Source organism: Balearica regulorum, chromosome 8 (assembly GCF_011004875.1).
Source record: "Balearica regulorum gibbericeps isolate bBalReg1 chromosome 8, bBalReg1.pri, whole genome shotgun sequence".
NCBI classification, from domain to species: domain Eukaryota; kingdom Metazoa; phylum Chordata; class Aves; order Gruiformes; family Gruidae; genus Balearica; species Balearica regulorum.
In genome coordinates, this window is record NC_046191.1 from 29,304,859 (window position 1) to 29,324,208 (window position 19,350).

The window sequence follows — 19,350 nt, forward strand, 5'->3', positions numbered from 1 at the left end:
CAGTTTACTCAAGTTTAAAGGCCAGGTTTGTTTCTGTAATTGAGCAAACACTACAGCCAGTATGGCTAAGACAAGAGTCACTTCGCAGCACAAGCGTTACAAATTTTCCAAGTTGTATACTTTGCAGATCTCACTCTTGCTATCCGAGTTGATTTCTATGCCGTAAATATCAACTGCACTACATCAATGTGTTTCTACTTGTCCTACAGCACAAGTAAGAGACATCTAAACAAACATGCCCATGCCATTTATTTCTCAGAAACACCAGAAACAAAAGGTCAAGTAATCTTCTGAGAACTTTCTTGGTTTGATGAGCAAACAACTGCTGGTAGAATACTCCAAGTGGAAGATGTTTCCAATACTGCATAGGCTGGTTTTGGACATGTGAAGCCTGGTGCAGAATCCCATCTTGTTACCTCCCAAAGGCAGTCCTGTGCACTGGTCAGACCTTCTGTGAAGGCTGTAACTGTGCTTTAGGAGAACTTCCCTGCCTGAGGTGGTGGGCCAAGGAAGCCCCCTGCTTGCTTGGTGGCAGCCCGGGAAGGAGCAAGACCGAGCATCTTCTGGATGTTCTGCAAAAATAAGAAGAGCAAGACAGTGTCAGACCACGATGAAGGAAACACCAAAGAGGAAGAAATCCCAACTCTGTTTACAAGGACAACCTTCCCACTAGTTTCAACAGATTCAAGTTCTCACCCACATAGCCTTACCAATCTGGCTACTATATATTGGACCTCTATCACTATGCATTCAAAAAAGCTTAGCACAGAGCCAGACAACCATCCACAATGGCTACAATTCAAGCTGGGCCACTCTCCTCCACCTCAACAAAAGCTTTCTGATCATTAAATCCATGTTTTGGTTGAGGGTTCTTTTCTACCTCCAGCTACACAGCACACACAGTCAGCTAGCAGGTACCTTGTTAATGTCTTTGCACAAGGGTTGGTTTTAAAAAAAAAATCAACCTACAAAAGTTATCTTTGCAATTTAACTGCAGTGTACACACAGGAGCAGGTTCCTAACATCCGCTCACAGGCAGAACCAAAGCAGCCCTCGGTTTTCACAAATTCCAGAAACCCACTGTTGATGGCAGTCATCAGAGCCTGAGGGTCTGCAAGCTGGTGAGGAAGGCCCTCTAATGCAGCTGGAATTCAGGTCAGCAACATGGCAACCAGAGTATGTGCCAAGTTCGACTCCTTTGGCACAGAATTTACATGAATGGTAGTGACACAGACAGAGCAATGGTTTGGTGGAGACATGCGGTATAATAAGACATATGTAGCAAAACCCCAAAACTGACTATTGACCTCATCTGCATCTGAGCAGGGCATTTCAGTGGAAAACAAACAAGAAAGAATTTAATAACAGAGCCAGGCATTAGCTAAAAACTCACAGTAGAATATTTAAGTTAGATGTTTTTCTTTACTTCTGTTAAATTCCTTTTAAGTTTTGCAGCAGTGCAACTACAAAGAGCTACCAGTTCTTTCAGCTTCATCCTTCATTGTAAATAACTGCAGCTCAAGATGCTGCTCATGCAGTGCATCAGGGACATCTGATGCAAAGGCAGAAGAAAACAACTGGAGAACAAAAAAGGCAGACAGAGCTTCATAATTCCACAGTAGCTAAATTTAAAAAAAAAGTCAGGAGTCATTCCAGGTGGAGACTACAGAAAGGAAGGTTTCAGCCCACACACAAGCACAAAAGTAAAGGAGGGGAACACTTGAGAAGAAATTACATTGGGTTTAGTCTGTGGCCTGCATAAATCAGCCACTGGTTGATAATCAGCAACTGAATATACATGAGAGCATTTCACTGTGGGAGACTCCTTCGTGTGGTTCCTCTTCTTGGAGCTTCCTTAGTCAAGAGATGGACAGAAAGGAGAAAACAAGAGTAGCTAAGGGACAGATTCACTAACACCAGAGGGTGCTGCAGAGTCAGCAGCAGGCAGGACCAGGATCCTGTCAGCTTTGTACTGGCTGACCTGTGGAGCAGAGTAGAGATCCTAGCAGAGCATCCACTGAAGCAAAGAAGCATGCACTGCCTCCTCCCTGTTCCTTTGAGTATCAAGAGAGAGGAGAACTGTGGTGCTAACGTTTACCTCATCTGCTTGAACAGTTCCAAGAGGAATAGAGATGACAGCTTGTCTGTATGTGGATTTAAGACTACAGTCACTGCCCAGCATTATGCTTCCACAGCAGTTCCCTCCTTTGCTGTGGAAGGCAGCTAGCCTCCTGCACTAGCTGCAAAGCAAGTTTTGCTGGACAGCAATCCTAAAGCCTACTCAGCTGGAAACACCAGGGCTGGGGCAAAGTCCAGCAGAAGTCTGCTGTGGGCCACGTTGCACAAGGAAGTCTACAGAGTCTACTTCCAACACAAACATGACGATCACCTTCAGGAGCAGGGAGGGAAGACTGTAAGACTTCAGGATCCAAATTCCTTATCTGAGCTCTTCTGAACTTCCCTCAAATGACTGCAGGAAGGACAGGAGCTGCTTCTGCTTTTGTCTTCAAATTCAGGAGGGGCCTCAAAGACAAGGCAGCAAGTGGCTCCCTGCCTCAAGACCAGAACGTGTGGGAAAGTGCACTCCCAGCAGCAGCTATAATTGCTGGCTCCCCTTCACACTGGCAACACGTTTCAGAGAGAAGCAGCCAAATCTACACTTCAGGTGTGTGTGAAAAGGAAGCGAAGACCAGCAAATGCCTGAGGAACAGCAGCATATTCCTGTTCACAAACAGTACAGGTGAAGGCTGGGAGCTCAGAAACAGGAGCGGGGACAGAGGATGTAACCCTGACATTACGCCTCCCACCCAGCCCAGCGGCAGACTTTCCCAGCTGAAACCCAACAGCTCAAGGACCCTTGGAAGGCCTCTCCCAGCATCCCTCCTCTCTCTCCAAACAGGAAAGCAGGAGGAACTAGGGGACAGGATTTACGTGCCAGGGAGAGCTGGGAACAGCGCAAAGGAAGTTACTCACTGCGAGTTGACTATTTTGGGAGATGCTGGCCAGGTCACAGGCAGCAAGCTTCCCAGTCAGTGTCTGAAGAGTTTATCACCCCCACATGCCTGAGGACCACATGAAGAGACTGCCTAATGCTGCTACTGCCCATCCCACTAATCTCAGTTAATTACTGTCCAGTTATTCTCCCTACCCTCACGTACTCCCCTGCATTTCCTTCCAGGTCACTTTTTTCACACACACAAGAATTCCTCTACTGCTGAGCTCCACAGGGATGTCTCTCTTCCCGGCCTTTGATCCCTTCACAGGCAGCTCTGGGATTTAACAGAAGGCTGAAGGACATATAGTCTCCTTAGTTTGTTCCCTGACTTTTGGTACATCTCCATTCCTTCTCCTCTTGTGTCAGCAGCATCAAGACAGACTAACTCCACATCAGTTCTCCTCCCTCAGGCTAACAGCTGTTTTGAAGCTGACCTGGCAAAATCTCCCCTTCTGCAGACAGTAAAACACAAGAGGTCACAAAGCTTTTACCTCCAAGGTCACTGAAAGTACCAAAAGCAAGTCTTTGGCATCATTTTAAGCCCTTAATTACTTTCTTCCCCTCTCCATGGCCTCTCACAGCCCTTCAAAGCCCTCTTCCCAATGCTGTTATCTAAGTTCCTTCAAATAGTAATAAAACAATCACAGCTTCAGTTCCTAGCTTTTGCACAAACTAATGTGGCTGGTTTCTGCCACTCCCTCCATGTAGGAAGGAGGAAGAAACCAAGTTGCCTAACAGCTGGAGAACTGCAGGTATTGTTAACCATGACCACATAGATAAGGCACTATGAAGACTGCAGTCTCAAACTTCAGAGCAAAGACACCCTTCTCCAAAGCAATAAAGTAACTTCCAGCCTCCACAGGGCCATCAGCACAAACTCTCAAGCACAAGGGCAATTTTTTTCTGGAATATCTCTTGAAAGCCCAACCCACTGCAAACAGCTCAGTATTTCTGCCCAGAACCAGACTGGACCACCACTCAGTTCATGCTGTCTACTGATTTCACAGTAGGGAACATCAGGAAATGCCTGGACTAGAACTAACCACAGGAATTATATTTTTTGACCAAAAAAAAAATCTATGGGGGATTTTTCAGCAAGGGAGTTCCCCAATCAGCCCAATGGGTGCTGAAAAATCTTGCTGATGGTGCTATTTAGTTTCAGATAACAATCTGCAACACTGGAAAGAAGGGACTTTCCACATAACAGGTAAGTAACACAGAGCAGCACCAGACAATATTGCCTGAAGAACAGCATCAGATCATAGCATCCCAGGAATTCAGGAAGATGATCCTGAGAGCTAAAAAGGTCTCATGTCTTTCAAAGTAGCAAACACCACTCCAGTTACTGGGAAGTGAAACAAGATTTGTCTTGTAGCAAACAGAATGAGGAAATCTTTGGTACTCTGAAGCTGGCCCTGCTTGGAGTGAGGGGTGGGCCAGATGACGCTTTCAACATAAGTTATTCTACAATTCATTACCTGCTTTCACATAGAACCACACAAATCCATTTCAACACAAGCACCCAGTACAGAGAACTATGGAGAATTCAATTCATTAGCATGCACTTTATGACTGAAGGAACTCTCTGTTATTAAGCTTCTCCATCAAGCTCATCCAAACTTCTGACAGCAACTGGCATAACACATCACTTCCCTTTGCTGATCTGCTTTAAGTCTTTTTAAGTCCCTTGGCATCCCCTGAGGAAAAGCAACAAGTCGGTCAAGGAGAAAAGCATCAAGAATTCAGGAAGTGAATCAAAGAAAAAGGAAATGTAAATACAGAAGAGCAGATAATTTGCAGCTAGTTGCACCAGCATTCATCCAGCCCCCAGAGTCCATTAACTTATCCCCAGCACTCTCTGGGGAAATTTGGCAAACAAAGCAGATTTCTGGTTGCACTGAGAAGGCCCACTTGCCCTCACCAGCTGTTCTGCCACTTAAGCTGCTAGTGAACCTTCCTGAACAGGCATTTCCCCTTATCCTCACTGATGCTTCTCTTTTCAAAAAGAGAATCAGCTTCACTGGGGAGCTGTGTGTAGCCTACTCTTGACTTATTGTACCAGACCTCCTTTCTGTGTCACGTCGCTTACTCTGGGAGAGACCTGACACCAAAGGTAAAGCCTCTGGAAAAAAAAAAGATATCAGGCAGTCTGCAAAAAAACAGGAAGGACAAACCCAAAAGAACACGTTTAACTGTTTCCTCATTTTTCTAGCAGGTTCATGGACTAATTGAACCTCTACAGAACCTCAAGCCACCTCTGAAGTTTCCCTTGAAGATACTACACTTATCTTCTCTCATATTACTATAAAAGTCATAATTACTAAGAAGCAGTACTTGGATTGGCTTCTGATGGAGACAATCTCTTGTTACGTTAATCTCTTCGCAAAGTTATCAGACACACACACAAGGAAGGAACTCATTTCTGCCAACTCCATCCTAGCACCCTGGTGCAAGTCTCCAGTCAAGTCTTCCACATCAGTCCAGGAAAGTGGCTGTTTTTGTGATCCCAACCTAGAACTCCTTTGAATATGGAGATGTGCTTTCCCTGCTCCAGGCATGCAAGAGACATAGCAGTGTACTCACCTGTCTGATTGACATTGTGCAGAGAATGTAGAGGAAGATGAAGGAGCAGTCAGTGTAGTCCTCACCTAGAAGGTTGCGGTGGGAGAGACCCTGGATGTATGAGAGGGGGATAAATGGAAGCTTTGCCACCACTCGGCCATCAAATCTGGAAAAAAAAAAAAACACCGGATCACACCAGGAACAGTGCAAGAGCCTTTGGCTATAGAAAGAACAAGTGAGCATCTTCAACAGGCCACCAGAGCAGACAAGACCATGTGGAAGGCTAAAAAGCCATGCTGCCTTCTCCAGCCCACCTCTGTATACACTACACTAAAGAGGCTAGTTACACCTTTCTCAAAGCCTTCTACACCCAAGCACCCACAGGGTAAGCAGGCTTCCCTCAGTAACCGTTTTGCCACAGTCAGTGTTTCATAGTGATTTAAGTGATCAGCTGGGCAAGCTATTGGTTCATAAAATCTCAGTTGGTGTTTTGCAGTTTACGGATGCATTTTATTCAAAAGGCATATTTAGCAGATCACTCCTCAGAACACAGTCAGCACTTGAATAAAAGACGGATGACCGCCACCCTGCAGTATTGCAGTTACCGTATTAAGCAAAAGAGGTTTTTTTTTTTAAGCAGAGCATAAACCACAGGCACCTTTTCCTTTCCCAGAACAGCTACACTTCTCAGCACAAGAAGGATGTAAAGATCATTCTGTTGATGGCTCTTATAATACCAACAGTCTTCTCTGCATTAGCTCTGAAGACGAAGGCAGTGCTGAGGCAGGATGATGCCACATATTTCAAGCAGCCTATCCTGCTCCTGGAACTCCTCCAGGTCCACATTCCAGGGCATCAGGCAGAGTGTGAATTCTGGCCAGTTTGCAAAGATTTCTTCCAACCCAGGCAGTCGACCCAATCTTTTGAAGTAATTGTGTATGATGCCTCATCAGCATGTGCATATTTGGATGTTATTTTCTCTGCATGCACTGATTTTCTAACAGGTGTTTCTTGTTTCAAGAGATCCTAAATGAGCCTTCTTTCCTGTGGAGATGTGTTCACACAGCTACAGCTCAAACACACACCAACTTTGTTTACATCTCACAGGCAGTTTGGCAAAAGACCTAGGAACGGATGTTTATCTCCCTGTAACATCCCCCAGCGGTTTAAAATTCTGCGTTATTCCTGCTGTGAGAATGACAAGTACTTCAGCAGCAGCACTCCGAGGTACCTGCTTTTAATTCCAGCAGGTTTTCACAGTTATCATGAAGGGGTACTGAAATGCACAACTCAGAGCAAGACTGACTGCATTAAAAAGTTTCTGACACAAGGAAAACTGAGACATACAGAAGCTAATGTCTCTCTCAGAAGAGATCCCATCTGCTTGGAGGCCACCACCACTACAGATCTTGCTGCCCTAGCATACGTTTTAAGACACAATAGTCATTCAGCTGCTCATCTTCAGCACAGCATTCTGCTCTTTGGGTTTAAACCAGCCTTCCTGACACTTACATATCCTTCCAGCATGGATCACCCCACTGCCCCATTACTACTGACACTCTAAGGAAGAGAGGCAGGCATCACCATCATTTCCATTTTGGCTAGCCTGGCACTTGGCAAAGGCGAGATGTGCAGACACAGAGCAGCAGTGTCTGCATAGTACTTGTCCAAAGGGCAGCACTTCATGCTACTTCATGCAATTCCCACTCCTTTTGTCCCCCAGAGCATTGAACTCATTCAAGAACAGGAAAGGCAAGCAAATAAGGCTACAGCCACTGCAGGTGTCAGTTACCCTTTCCTCCTTTGCATACCACACCCACAGGGCCTCCGTGGATGACCTGGCAGCAGCAGCTTCCCAAAGGGAGCCTAAGAGCCTCCTGAGTTCATAACTGAAGTACCATCCTCCTGAGACAAGCAGCTGCTCTTTATGCTATGTCAAGACAATGACAGCACATAACTGAGAACCAGCTCCATCAAACCATTCTATCAGTTTCAAACAGCGCAAGTGCAATGCGCCAAAGCTGCCGTTCAGATACAAATGCACTAGCTACCTTGTACTGAGACCAGGAGCAAAAAAATTAACTATCTAGCCCCAAAGGCAAGACAGTCAAATCTTTAGATTTTAATTCAACAGCCTCAGCTATTAGCAAGAAAGCTATTTCTATTTGAACAACCAGCGAGGTCTCTGGATACTCCTGCTGTTCAGGTTCCCTCTCAAGAAAGGGACAGTTAAAGGAAGGATATGCCCAAAAGCTTCATGTCAACTCTGCAGCTTATAGCATGGTCTCCATGGGCAGGAATCCTCAAAAGATGAACAAGACAAGTAAACTTGGTGGTCTTAAAGGAGAACAAACAAAAAACATGCTTTTTTTTTTTAGGTTAATATCTTTGAAAGGAGCCACACAGGATTTAACCAAAATCAATTCCTTCCTAAAGCTGTTAATGAACAGTCCTGTAACTTGTCAGTCATAGCATACTTTGAACTGCCTCTTCCCACTTTAAGAAAGTGGGCAGAGTAGAATGGAGTTTTTAGTTTGTTTTTCAGTGTTTCAGGGGCAGGGGGGGTGGTGGTCTTTGTATTGCACCCAAACAGGCAAGCACTGGAGTGTCTCAGGTACAGTACTATAAATCCCTCCTGGACACATGACTCACTATGCACCTCCATCCCTGCTCCGGTCTGCAGTTTAATGAGCTGTCAGTGACTCAAGACTGTACCCAAATTTTGAAGTCCTTTAGTGCTGTGGTGTTCTGCTCAGTTTCACAGCATTCCTGAGAATGCTAGATGCTGAAGCCTGACTAAGCTGAATAAAGAGTCCACACAGTGGCACTTCTGTTATTACATTACCCCCGTTTGCAATTTATCCACCCACAGATCTGCAGTAAAATAACCATTGACTGTATCCTAGGGACTGCCAGCAGCGGCCAAAGGTTTTGGTGCCCAAGAACATAAAATCCTGTTTGCAGGACAAGTATGTTGCCCAGATATTACGCTGCCTCCTGAAGGTTATACTAACCATATTCATGTTACCTTCAGATTTAATAACCAATGGGAAGTTCACATTTCAAGACTGAATCAAGTTTTAAAAGTCAAGCAGAGTCTTTCAGTTTTGCATGTCTGAAACCAAGCTGTCTATAACCATGCAAACCAGTTTGGGCTTTTTTTTGTCTTTGTTTTTTTAAGAAATGGACCTATCCCAGGTCATTTTTAAAACAAAGGAAGATTAGAGCCCATGCCTGGACCTGTTAATATCTTGACTCTGATCACCTTAAGTAGGGCAACAATGAACTCTGCAATTACAGCTCATTTCTAAGGGCAAGGGAGCTGACCCAGTTTTGCTTGCGAGAGCATTCTTTGGTCACATTATTATAGCAAAGCCAAAGAAGCTGATGAGTGTAGCTGCTTGCCTGACTTCTACCAAGCTTGCCCTTACCAAGATGCTCCCAAGCAGAAAGGATGTTAAAGTTGTGTCTAGACTGAATGCAATTTGTTCAATTTGATTGTATTCAGCATGCAGTGCTCCCTCTTGAGCACAGCATGTGTGTGGTGACAAATAACTGCATCTTCATATGAAATACTGATCCATTTTATACAGATTAGTTGTGGGGTTTGGATAGACTCTGTCACTGTAACACTTCAGGTGATAGAAGGAAGGTAGAGAATATATTCACCATGAAAATTTAAGAAAAATGCAGAAAGTTAATACTTACATGGAGTTAAACATTCCCATCAAGGCAGTGAAGCAGAAGCCAATGGCAAACATGGATTTCATCCGAACCTGCAAGCAGAAAGGTCAGAGATAATCAAAACAGGCCTATACTGAGGGATTACAGGCTGACATCCTTAAGAACAGACTTTGTTTCCAGCATCACTGGAATCTAGAAGGGAAAAAAAAGATGATCCAGAAGGTCAGAGAGACTGTAAAAGTGACTGGAGAACTCCCAAAGAGAAGTCTGGTCAACAGCTGGGTACAAAGGCAGCCAGAGTGGACCAGTGATATGAAAAGCTGCTTCAGGGGGAGGGGGGGAAAAAAAGTGCTCAAGAACTGTCCTGTTACCTTCCACAGGTTTTTGTTTGGGGGTTGTTTTTTTTTTCCCTCCCTTCAAGCCTATACAACCAATCACCAGGGGATCATTACGATGAGAGTTTACAAGAAGTCAGACAAATTAATTCTACTTTGAAAACATCATGGAGACTTATAAAGATGAAAATAGCTAAGGTTGGGCATGAGACAAGGCAGTAACTGCTGGAGAACTCTGTGGCTCATACTAAAATCTGTAGCTATTAGAGATAATCCAGAAGGATCTTTCAGGAGGAAAAGCTGCTACATCTGTCAATTGAACAAAGTCTTTCTGTTGGAAAGCTGACTGAAATCTTCAGCAGTTGGGAACTAGCTTTAAATGTCTTACCATTGACAAGTCTCTGTTGTTATTCTTCAGTTTCTCTTCTTGCCTCTCTGGAAAGAGAAAACCAACAACAGTTATAATCAGTTATACCAACCTAGAAACCAGAGTGTTTTCATTTCCAGGAAGACTTAACCTTCTTGGCTCTCCAAACAAAAAACACTTCCAAAACCAACTCCGGCTCCCTAGGCCAGACAGTAGAAAGCAAAAAATTGGACATAGTCAACTGCTTCTCCACCACAGCAACACGCATCAAAGCAGGCACAAAAGAGGCGGCTAGGATCACACATTCAGCACTTTTGAAAGAAATGCACAGAAGTCAGATTTGCTAACTCGACCAACTAATACAGTAACATGAACAACGTTGCCAGAAAAACAGAGACAGCGCCTCTATATCACACTTCCAAAAGACAGCAGTCTCAATTTGCTGCACACCAGGCTCGCCATTATAAATACATTATATAAGAAAGGATTTCATTTTGGAGGTGTCAGAAGGGACTCTGAAACCATACACAGAGCTGGGAGCTGCACCTCAGCAAGGCTAACGTCCTGCTGGTTTTAGTAATGAATTTTGGACCCTTGTCACACTCAGAAGACTCTCCAAAGAGGAAAGATATTTTCTACATGAATTTCAGTAATGTGTGTATTACTACACTTTGTAGAAAATAGTCTAGAAGACTACTTTGGAAGTTTAGTCTGTCCTTAAGTTACCACAAACTTCAAAGATGCCCAGCTTTCTTCATTGGAGGACTGCTCTGACCTTGAGCATTATCCACCACCTGTCACCTTTCTTGTCCCACGTCCCCATTGTCTTTTCTCCACTGTGCTCCTCTCAGACTGAGGATCCAGAACAGCAGCCAGGGCTTGGAAGCAACACCTAGATGAAGTAAGGATGTAGATGATGAAGAAAAATCCAGAGAACAGTGTGAGCAAAGAGAAGGGGTAACATCAAAGGACTGTCAAGGGCTATCCAGAATGAGAGTTGTCCAGTGGATCCCTGCTGAAGTTTCTGTACAGGAGGCCCACAGCACTGAAGCTCAAAAATTACCTCTCAAGCCCCAGTGAAAAGCCACTAAATACAGGGACTCTCAGTAAGTTATGAAAAGCAATAGCAACACCACTATCCAATTTCTTAGAATCTTCATTATTATTTTCAATTGCTTCTAACTACAAACCATCCACTCTGGCAGGAACTTTCCAGACACCTGCTTCCTGACCCAGGTGGAGAGTTTTGTTCTGGGACATTTCAGCAGCCACAGGCCAGCTCTTTAGGAATCACATTTGGCACAAATACTTGTTTTTTCCCCTCTGCTACATAACTAGCCATCTATTTAGATGGGCTAAAGGTTACATAGGGGTAAAAAAATACAGCCCTGATCCCCCCCGATACACCTGACCTGTTTCTCACCCATTTCTACAAATTCAAAACAAACAGGCTTTGGGTGTCCTACCACCTTACATGAATATTCTACTCCTGCCCAAGTCATTCATAGGCAACATTTAAGTACTTTGCTACACAGCTGGATAGAGGCACTGAGAAAGAGGACTGGGTCAACAAGCAGCACTCTGGAGTCCAAAAATATTCTCTTATTCTGCTCATTGGAACACAAACCGTAAGAATACAGGGATACAGTAATAATATTATTTGCCAGTATTGTTTTTTTGTTTTGCTGTCTACCCAGCACTCATGTGGACTCATGGGAATGTCACCGTCTATTTCTTCTAGGGTCATGTGGATGCCGAAAGCAGAGACAAAGTTTAAGCTAACAAATGCACTCCTTAAGCTGAAATGACAGAAGGCAGCACTATGATGTTAAAGGTCTCCTGTTCCAGCAGTGTGAAAGGTGATTTAGACACAATGTGACCGAAGTTGGTTCACTTTACACTTAAAAATAAAAAGTTTGATATGTAGGAAACACCAAATTAAGTCTTCTCATGCAACTTTCACCCTACCTCCTTGTGCATATGCATGATTCACCCCTTGTGTAACCAAGCAGTATCATACACACACCACCTGCCTTATTCTGTGCACAAAACAGATGGCAACTGAGGCAGGTCTGTACCACAGCTGTGACTTATCTGTAAAGACTCAGCTCTTCCCCCCCCAATTAGAATGGTGGAATTTAAAGGAACTCTAGCACAAGTAAATTTGCTGTTACAACAACACTACATCTTGCAGAATGATTTGACATCCGCAAGTTACCGGGGTCAGAGATTTCAAAAGCAGTTAACAGTTGTACGTAATTTTCTGGATGTCCATCTTCACATTCAGAGACTGATTTTTCAGAAAGAATAAGAATTCAGTTTTGCCTGAAAATAAATGAGACACTGAAGTTATGCAGCATTTGCAGAAAAAAAAAAATCAGTCTCCATATCTCAGGCTTGGCCAGCAAGCATCACAGCAAACAAAATCAGTGGTCACTTCCTAAGTTCTGTTCCTAGTCCCTTTGTGCTTTGTTTTTCATTTGCAAAACAAGATTATTTCAGTGTATAAAAAAAATTGGTGGAGCATCTGAATTCCTCAGATTCTACTGTTTATTAGTTTAGTCCAAGCACAAGTGAAATACTCTCTGCTAGGAACATAGCTTGGATAGTGCCCTGCAAAAAAGTCATTGCAACACATTCAAGAGTGACCGTATGTAACAACGGCACGCAACATTAAAAAGCTGCCTCATCCACCAAGTAGTATTCAGCCCATGTATGGATTATTCAAGATTAAGAACTGAACATGCACAAGAGGAAGAATTTTGGCTCCTGTCCCTTCAAGAGTCTAGCAATAACAGGTTTTATACCTAGGAAGAACTGTTTGAAGCTATGTTTATAATTATTCCCAAGCTTTGTACAGATCAAATGACTAATCCAGCTACCTGGTGTTAGAGAGGAATGAGGAAACCAACTCCCAGGAGCTCTCAGAAGTGTTCCTGCAACAGTTTCTCTAATAATTTAACTAAGCTTTGCTGCACGTTTTACTTTATAGTCCTACAGATAACAGAACTTTCTAAAGCTCATGTCCATTAAACATCTACCACATTAAGTACTCAACCATGCAAGAACGAAGTGTTACCTTTACCCAGAAATACTTAACTTTATTGACAATGAAAAAGAATGGAAAAATAAAACATTACTTAAAATTGAGCAAAGCTAATTTATCAAACTTGAAATAAATCTAAGTGCAGTTATAGTTAACATGCCAACACCTTCAGCTCTGAAGTGTTCAAATGAGAAAAAAAGAAAGATCCAGAAACCACAGTCATATAGCTATCGCAAGCTGACAGTGCACTGCAGCAAAGAGCTTTGACAACAGAAGTTAACAACACTCATGGATGTAAAGGCTCAAATTGGAGAGAAAGGCAACCAGTTCAACAAGAAGCGCTGCTCCTCAGTGATGCTGCCCTTCTCTGCATTTGACTAAAACCATCAGAAGGCTAGATGCCTCCTGGTTTGGAAGAGTAAAGCAAAAGCGTTCATATTCCAGCATCAGGCCAAGAATCAGTTCTAGTATCACTTTAAATAGTTTTGAAAGGGAAGAAAGGATAATCACTTCCATAAGTTTCTCGAATTTCCCCCATTCTTGGGTCACCACAATCCTCACCCAGTCTTACCTATTTTCTTTTTCTGCTGTCGGCCTGCTGATTCAGTTATTGTTTCCTTCTTCTTTTCCACTGCCAAGTAAAAAGACATTCATCATTTCTGCATAGGGATACCACCATTACTTTTCCACACAAACAAAACATTTTATTCCTTTGGAGAACAGGGACACAGAAGGAAGTCAGGTATGACTAAGAACATATTCAGAATCAACAAGTTATAAACCACTAAAGCTGACTCCACCAAACACTTAAAAAAAATCAAAATCCTAGATGAGATATCAGAATGTTTAAAGGGTTAATTTTAAACTATGTCAAGAGCCCATTACATGGTTAACTGAGCAGTCTGGGAACAATTTTGGCTCAATTGACCCTTGCTGATTTGTCATCAGTACTAGGCAGTACTTTTGATTCAGCAAGTGTAATGAAAAGAGCTTTGTGGCAAGCTCTGCTCCCGATTATCTGCAGTGGGAAGCAGAATACAGGAAAGCCTGTGTTCTCATACATCCCTTCTTCACAGGCAAGCATTCTCAGGGGAAATGCTGTTCAAGCAGTCGGCCACAGCCTCTCCATTCTTCAATTAATTAGTATTGACGCATTTCCAATATTTTAAAGTAGGAGCCTAAGCTCAAAGTTACTAAAATCCCAAATCAGACACTCACCAAGCATCTGCAAACAACTACCACTGCAGAAGAAAAAGGCTAACAAAGCCAGCATAGCGAACTTAAAGCACAGTGAATAGGCTGTTCATCTGCAAATGCCCCTCCGCTGACAGCAAGAGCAGCTTTTCCAGGAAGTAAGAGACATTTTAATTTAAGATCTATAACAAGAGTACTACAAGAAGTGAGAATGATAAAGCATGACTATGGCCTTACACCAGATAGCAGACCTTTTTTACTCTAAATTCAATGTATCTCTACCATATCTATTCTACCAACAAATAGACTCAGCTCCTTGTTAGCGCACAGAATCAGCTTAGAGGCCTGAGCATTAGGACTCTTCTCCCACATGAAGTATTAGCTCAGCACAGATCATCTAGCCTTGATTTCAAAGCACAGGTGAAATAAAGACAGACAGCCTTCCAAGTCACACAAGGGTTTGTAGTGCTGCCTTCTGAAATGCCAGTGATATGCAAGTCAGTCACAACTGCTAAGAAAACCACACTAGCCCAGACAAGATACCAAAACATCATCTCTTCCATGGTAATGTAGCAAGACAATTGGTTTTCTTCCAAAGAACAAGCATATCTCTGATGGGCAGGCTAGCACAAGGGGAAAAAAACAGGGAAGTCTGCTCAGAGGGAATGCTGGAGAGAGGTGCCAGATGACACAACACACCCAGTGCTCACAGAATGCTCTTTCCACAACCTTCCTTATGCCAAATCCAGCTGGGGAATCCCGATCTGTCCATCCCAACCATAGTCCACATAACCCCATGGCCAACTAAACCCAACTGCAGACCACTTTTGACTTTTTTCAGGCCTACCTGTTGCTCCCAGCCCTAACAAGAGTGTTCCTCCAGACCCCAGCTTCGCTCTAGACAGCGCTATTGAGCCTTATGCCAACACCAAGGAACTCTACAGCCCTAATTCCCTTATAGTTTGAGCAGAACAAATAGGCGGTCTCACAAGCCTGTCTGTGGGAACATAGATGACAACACAGCAGCAAGTCTAGAGATAGCCTTCAGCCTTGCAAATTTACGACTACATTCACCCCAGAACACTTACTATAATTTCTGCAGCAGCTTCAGACAATACTGTGCCTCTCAACAGAAAGGAGAGGACAGGAAGAGATGAAACCAAGGACTGTGAGTAACAAAGTCTGCTCAGGCACACTACTTGGCCCATTTGTTTTTGCAAATCCTAAGGATTGCTAAAACTCTCATGGGAGAGCTTAAAGATCTCAAATCTGTTTTTTCCTGTTTCAGATGTGTTGGATAACAGTTGAAAGGTGTGGCTCAAGTGGTCTACTTTGCAAGTCATCTGTAAGCCATCAGGTCAGCCAGCTGTCCTTAGCACAGAAGGAAAAAGAACCACCCCACAAAAATCAAAGCTGAATTTAGTGACTCCCTATTCTGTTTTACTTTTTGTTGTTGTTGGGGGTAGAGAATTAAACAAGGAGGTTAGAAACTGAACCTCATATCTAGGCTATAATCTGTAAAGGGAAAGATATCAAGAGAGCTATAAAAACAAACAGCATTAAACTCTTAAAGCAATCATTAAGCCTAAGAGATTAAGCCCTGCTAACTGCTTTTAGAGTTCCACCGAACACACACACTAGGACATTAAGTTTTCAGCTGGGTTTCAACTACTTCTCTAACTTGCTCTTCCGGGGCTAATTCTACCTTACACATTTTTGTCAGCCAAGTGGGATTAAAGTGCAATCCTCACCTGATACTGCTGTGATGACAAAAGCCCCTAATTCAGGAGCTGTAACACAGCCATGACTCTACTTCAACTCTTCAGTTTATTTTGCCCAGGGGAAGGCTGGAATAAGCTGGACTGGAAAAAGCATGCTTTGATAATATTGTTCTCTCACACACTAAGAGTGCTCACGCCATGGTGAAATATTTTTTAAGGTAAAACCAGCTTAGGTTTGGTTCCAGTCGCTGCATGCTCGTACCACTGCAACTTGCATAGGGTGCATGCAATTGAGTTTGAAAGGACAGCTGAATTTCTTCTCTGCTACCTGGCTTCTGATACAGAAGGTCCCTTGAAACACTCATTGCTCGGACCCTCCTGTTTACCATTCCTGTTAATATTCGATGCATATCCTCTGACTGCCCACCCTCTGCTCCCTCTTCTCTTCATCCTTAGTTCATCCCCCTCCAGGCCTCTCAGATCTCCCCTCTATAGAAGCAAACTGTGACTTTTTTTCCTAATAAGCTCTATTTGTTTCCAGTTTATACTACTATAATTTATTTTTATAACAGCTGATAGGTCAGACCTTTCTATCATGACTTTGTCTTTACTCATTCCCCACTGTTAATCATCACTTTTACTCTTTACATACTATGCTTTCCTCTCACAGTACCCATTATTCAACACTAGTTCTTTCTTACTACAGATCTTAAATTTTCCACTGCCCTTGAAAAGCAGGAACTTCATCTTTGAACTTACTTCAAGCAACTAAAAGAAACTACATATACAGACACTGGCTACTTATATTCAGAAAAAAAAGATGCCAGTACTGATCTCTTACTCCCTCCTGTCCTCCATTAAGAGGAAGAGCAATTCAGACCACACAACAGGTCTTTGTACTAACCTTCCCTCCAGCAAAAGACAAGAATTGAGGACAGAAATAAGTTGCCTCAGTATGGATTTGCATAACTTGTAAAATTAGGCTCCTATAAAATCCGAGCTGAAGAAAGAAAATTCTCAGCAGAAGAGGCAGCAGGAATTTCTCAGAGGACAGACTCTTCTCAATTTGACATCTGCTAAAGCAGGATGTAACCGGAGCAGCAAGACATGTTCTCTAATGTCTAAAAGTACTTACATTTCTTGCTTTGTTTTTCCACTTCGGCCTTTAATCTCTTGTATTTGTCTGTTCGGTATACCAGCACCCAAGTTATACCTGAAACACACACTCAGCAAGTAACTAAACAAGTAAAGGCCTCTTGCAATAATAGGGACACAAGTTAGGAAATATATACGCAAAAAAAATACATGTCATATCTACAAAACCATATTATGATACAGCAAAGGTACCACAGAGCACCAACAAGCTGTATCATTACTTTCCTTCAAATCCCCTTCTCAAGTTCTGTGTAGCAATGGTGCCTATAAAATAAACCAGAAGTTACCAGCTATCTTACTGAGCACTGCTCTTTTGTGGGACTCATTCAGTTTCTCCATGCTTGTATTTATCAGCTGCTGCTCACCTTAAAACCAGGAGTTGATTAAGGCAATAAACATCTTTGTGTTCTGCATTTTCATAGCACTTAATTAAGGCCCGAGGAATAATTCCCACTCCTACCAGGACCTGCCCATTAGTAGTAGCATATTTTGAAAAGGCAAATAGGGATAATTAGGCTAGAGTAGACCTGCAGAGATCATCCAGTCTAACTCCTTGCACTCAAACACGATCAAAACGAGTTGTGTCACAAGTGCCGAACCAGTGGTTTGTAAATGGTTTAATCTGAGCTACCTACACAAAGCTTTTAGCCCTTTTTTTTTTTTTTGGCTTTTGTTTGACAACAGGACTGTGCTACTGAGACCCAGGGATCACCAACTGCAGAGAAGAAAAACGTGTAGATGCTTCTGAGGCCAATGCAGCTTTGTGCTGTGAAAGGCAACGGGTGTGTACACCATCTAACCCCAAACACAATGCAGTAGGGCTCCAGAAAAATCAAGTATCATATTCTACCTGGGACACTCCCTGCCCTTGGAACACCCAAAGATGGTATCTTGCAGCTCTGGTACAAAGGAGATTTTGGGCTATAGTTCAGTGCCAGGAAAAGGGAGCAGCCTCTGACTTTGACTACCCCAAAAGGTATCTATCCAACTTGCCTTTAAAAAGCTGCATCTATTTTAATACTCTACCATTTAAAAAGTCTTTTCAAGCAACCAGCCTAAGCCACCACCATTGCAAGCTCAGGAGATTTCTTCACATCTTTCCCACAAGGACTACAGAAAACCACCAGTGTCTTATTTCAGGCACACTGAAAACCGTTAGCCCATCCTCCCATAACCTTCCTCCTTCTACACCAAAGCAGCCCAATCACTTCACATCGGGGGTCAGTTTTGCTCAAGAGATTCACTGCTGTCCTCTGGGGTGGGTACCTACACACTGCCTATACCGGCCTCCAGGCCCCAGGTGGCCCTCAGTAACTGAACCTCCTTTCACACCCTCACTGCCCTGCCTTTCCCTCTGACACCCGCTCTCCTTTCCGTTCCGCCCACCCTCCCCAGGGCCCTCAATCCCACCCGTTAACCCGCTCCCTCCCGGCGCTCAGGGCCTGCGCGGCACCGGCGAGGTGCAGCCTCCTGCCGCCTGCCTCCCTCCCAGCCAGCCACTCCCGAGCCTATCTGGGCCCTCCCCGTGGACGGGACCGCCAGGACAGGCCCCAAGGCCTCCCCGCTCCGCCACAGCCCAGCCGGGACAGGCCCCACCGGGGGCGGAACAACGCCGCAACCTGCCCCGCGGTGACCCGGCACTCACCCTCGGCCAGCAGCGCGGTGCACACGGAGATGAAGACAATGAGGAGGGTATCGGCGAACATGGTGCTCATGATGATAGCACCGCCACCCCACCCCCCCCTTAACCCGGTAACGCCGCCGCGCTCCCGGAAATAGACCCCGCCACCCGGAAGCTACCGGGGGCCACGTCGCCTAGCAACGGCCGGAAGAGAGCGCCCGCCCTTCCGGGAGACGATGCCGACCAATCGATGCGGCGCTGGGAGAGGCGTCGCGGGAAGAGCGGGTGGCGGGGAAAGCGAGAGCAGACGCTTCTCTGATTGGGCGAAACGGCTGTCAATGCTGGCGGCGGGGCCCCGCCCCTCCCGGTGGCCTCGGGGGGCGCGGCCTGGTGCCGCCGCGCAGCCTGTCATGGCGGCGGGGGGCTGTGGTGACTGGGGTCGGGACCGGACGCCTTCCCTGCTGCCGGCGGGGCCGTCCTCCTGCCCCAGCACCCGCCCCCCCCGAGTCCCACACACCTAGTTCCCGCACACCGCCCAGGGCCCGCGGTGGGGTTCCTGCTGCCAGCATCACCCTCCCCACACCTTGCCAGGCCGCAGTGCCCCGCACGGCTCCCTCAGAGCAGCTCTGAGACTGTTCCCGGGGGAACATACATGAGACATTTGCTTTTG

The 19,350-nt window shown here is 44.6% G+C and overlaps 2 protein-coding genes across 2 annotated transcripts in view; one reads left to right on the forward strand and one right to left on the reverse strand.

Moving 5' to 3' along the window:
- Window positions 1-19,350, forward strand: part of KLHL20 (kelch like family member 20) — a 494,534-nt gene that overhangs the window by 407,517 nt on the left and 67,667 nt on the right. The window lies entirely within an intron of this gene.
- Window positions 233-18,904, reverse strand: TMCO1 (transmembrane and coiled-coil domains 1). Its single transcript, XM_075760319.1, has 7 exons — window positions 18,705-18,904; window positions 17,040-17,117; window positions 13,561-13,620; window positions 9,965-10,011; window positions 9,266-9,333; window positions 5,579-5,723; window positions 233-572 (listed from the first exon to the last, which is right to left on the reverse strand). Exons 1-7 carry the CDS (start codon window positions 18,772-18,774, stop codon window positions 474-476), a joined length of 567 nt encoding a protein of 188 aa, XP_075616434.1. The 5' UTR covers window positions 18,775-18,904; the 3' UTR covers window positions 233-473.

Excerpts from the sequence above, each read along its gene's own strand:
- TMCO1 (XM_075760319.1), bottom strand. The coding sequence starts at position 18,774 with ATGAGCACCATGTTCGCCGATACCCTCCTCATTGTCTTCATCTCCGTG. Across the intron at positions 10,012-13,560 it reads ACAGCAGAAAAAGAAAATAG|AGAGGCAAGAAGAGAAACTG; the intron begins GTAAGACTGGGT and ends TTCTCTTTCCAG. Across the intron at positions 5,724-9,265 it reads ATGGGAATGTTTAACTCCAT|ATTTGATGGCCGAGTGGTGG; the intron begins GTAAGTATTAAC and ends TTTTTTTTCCAG.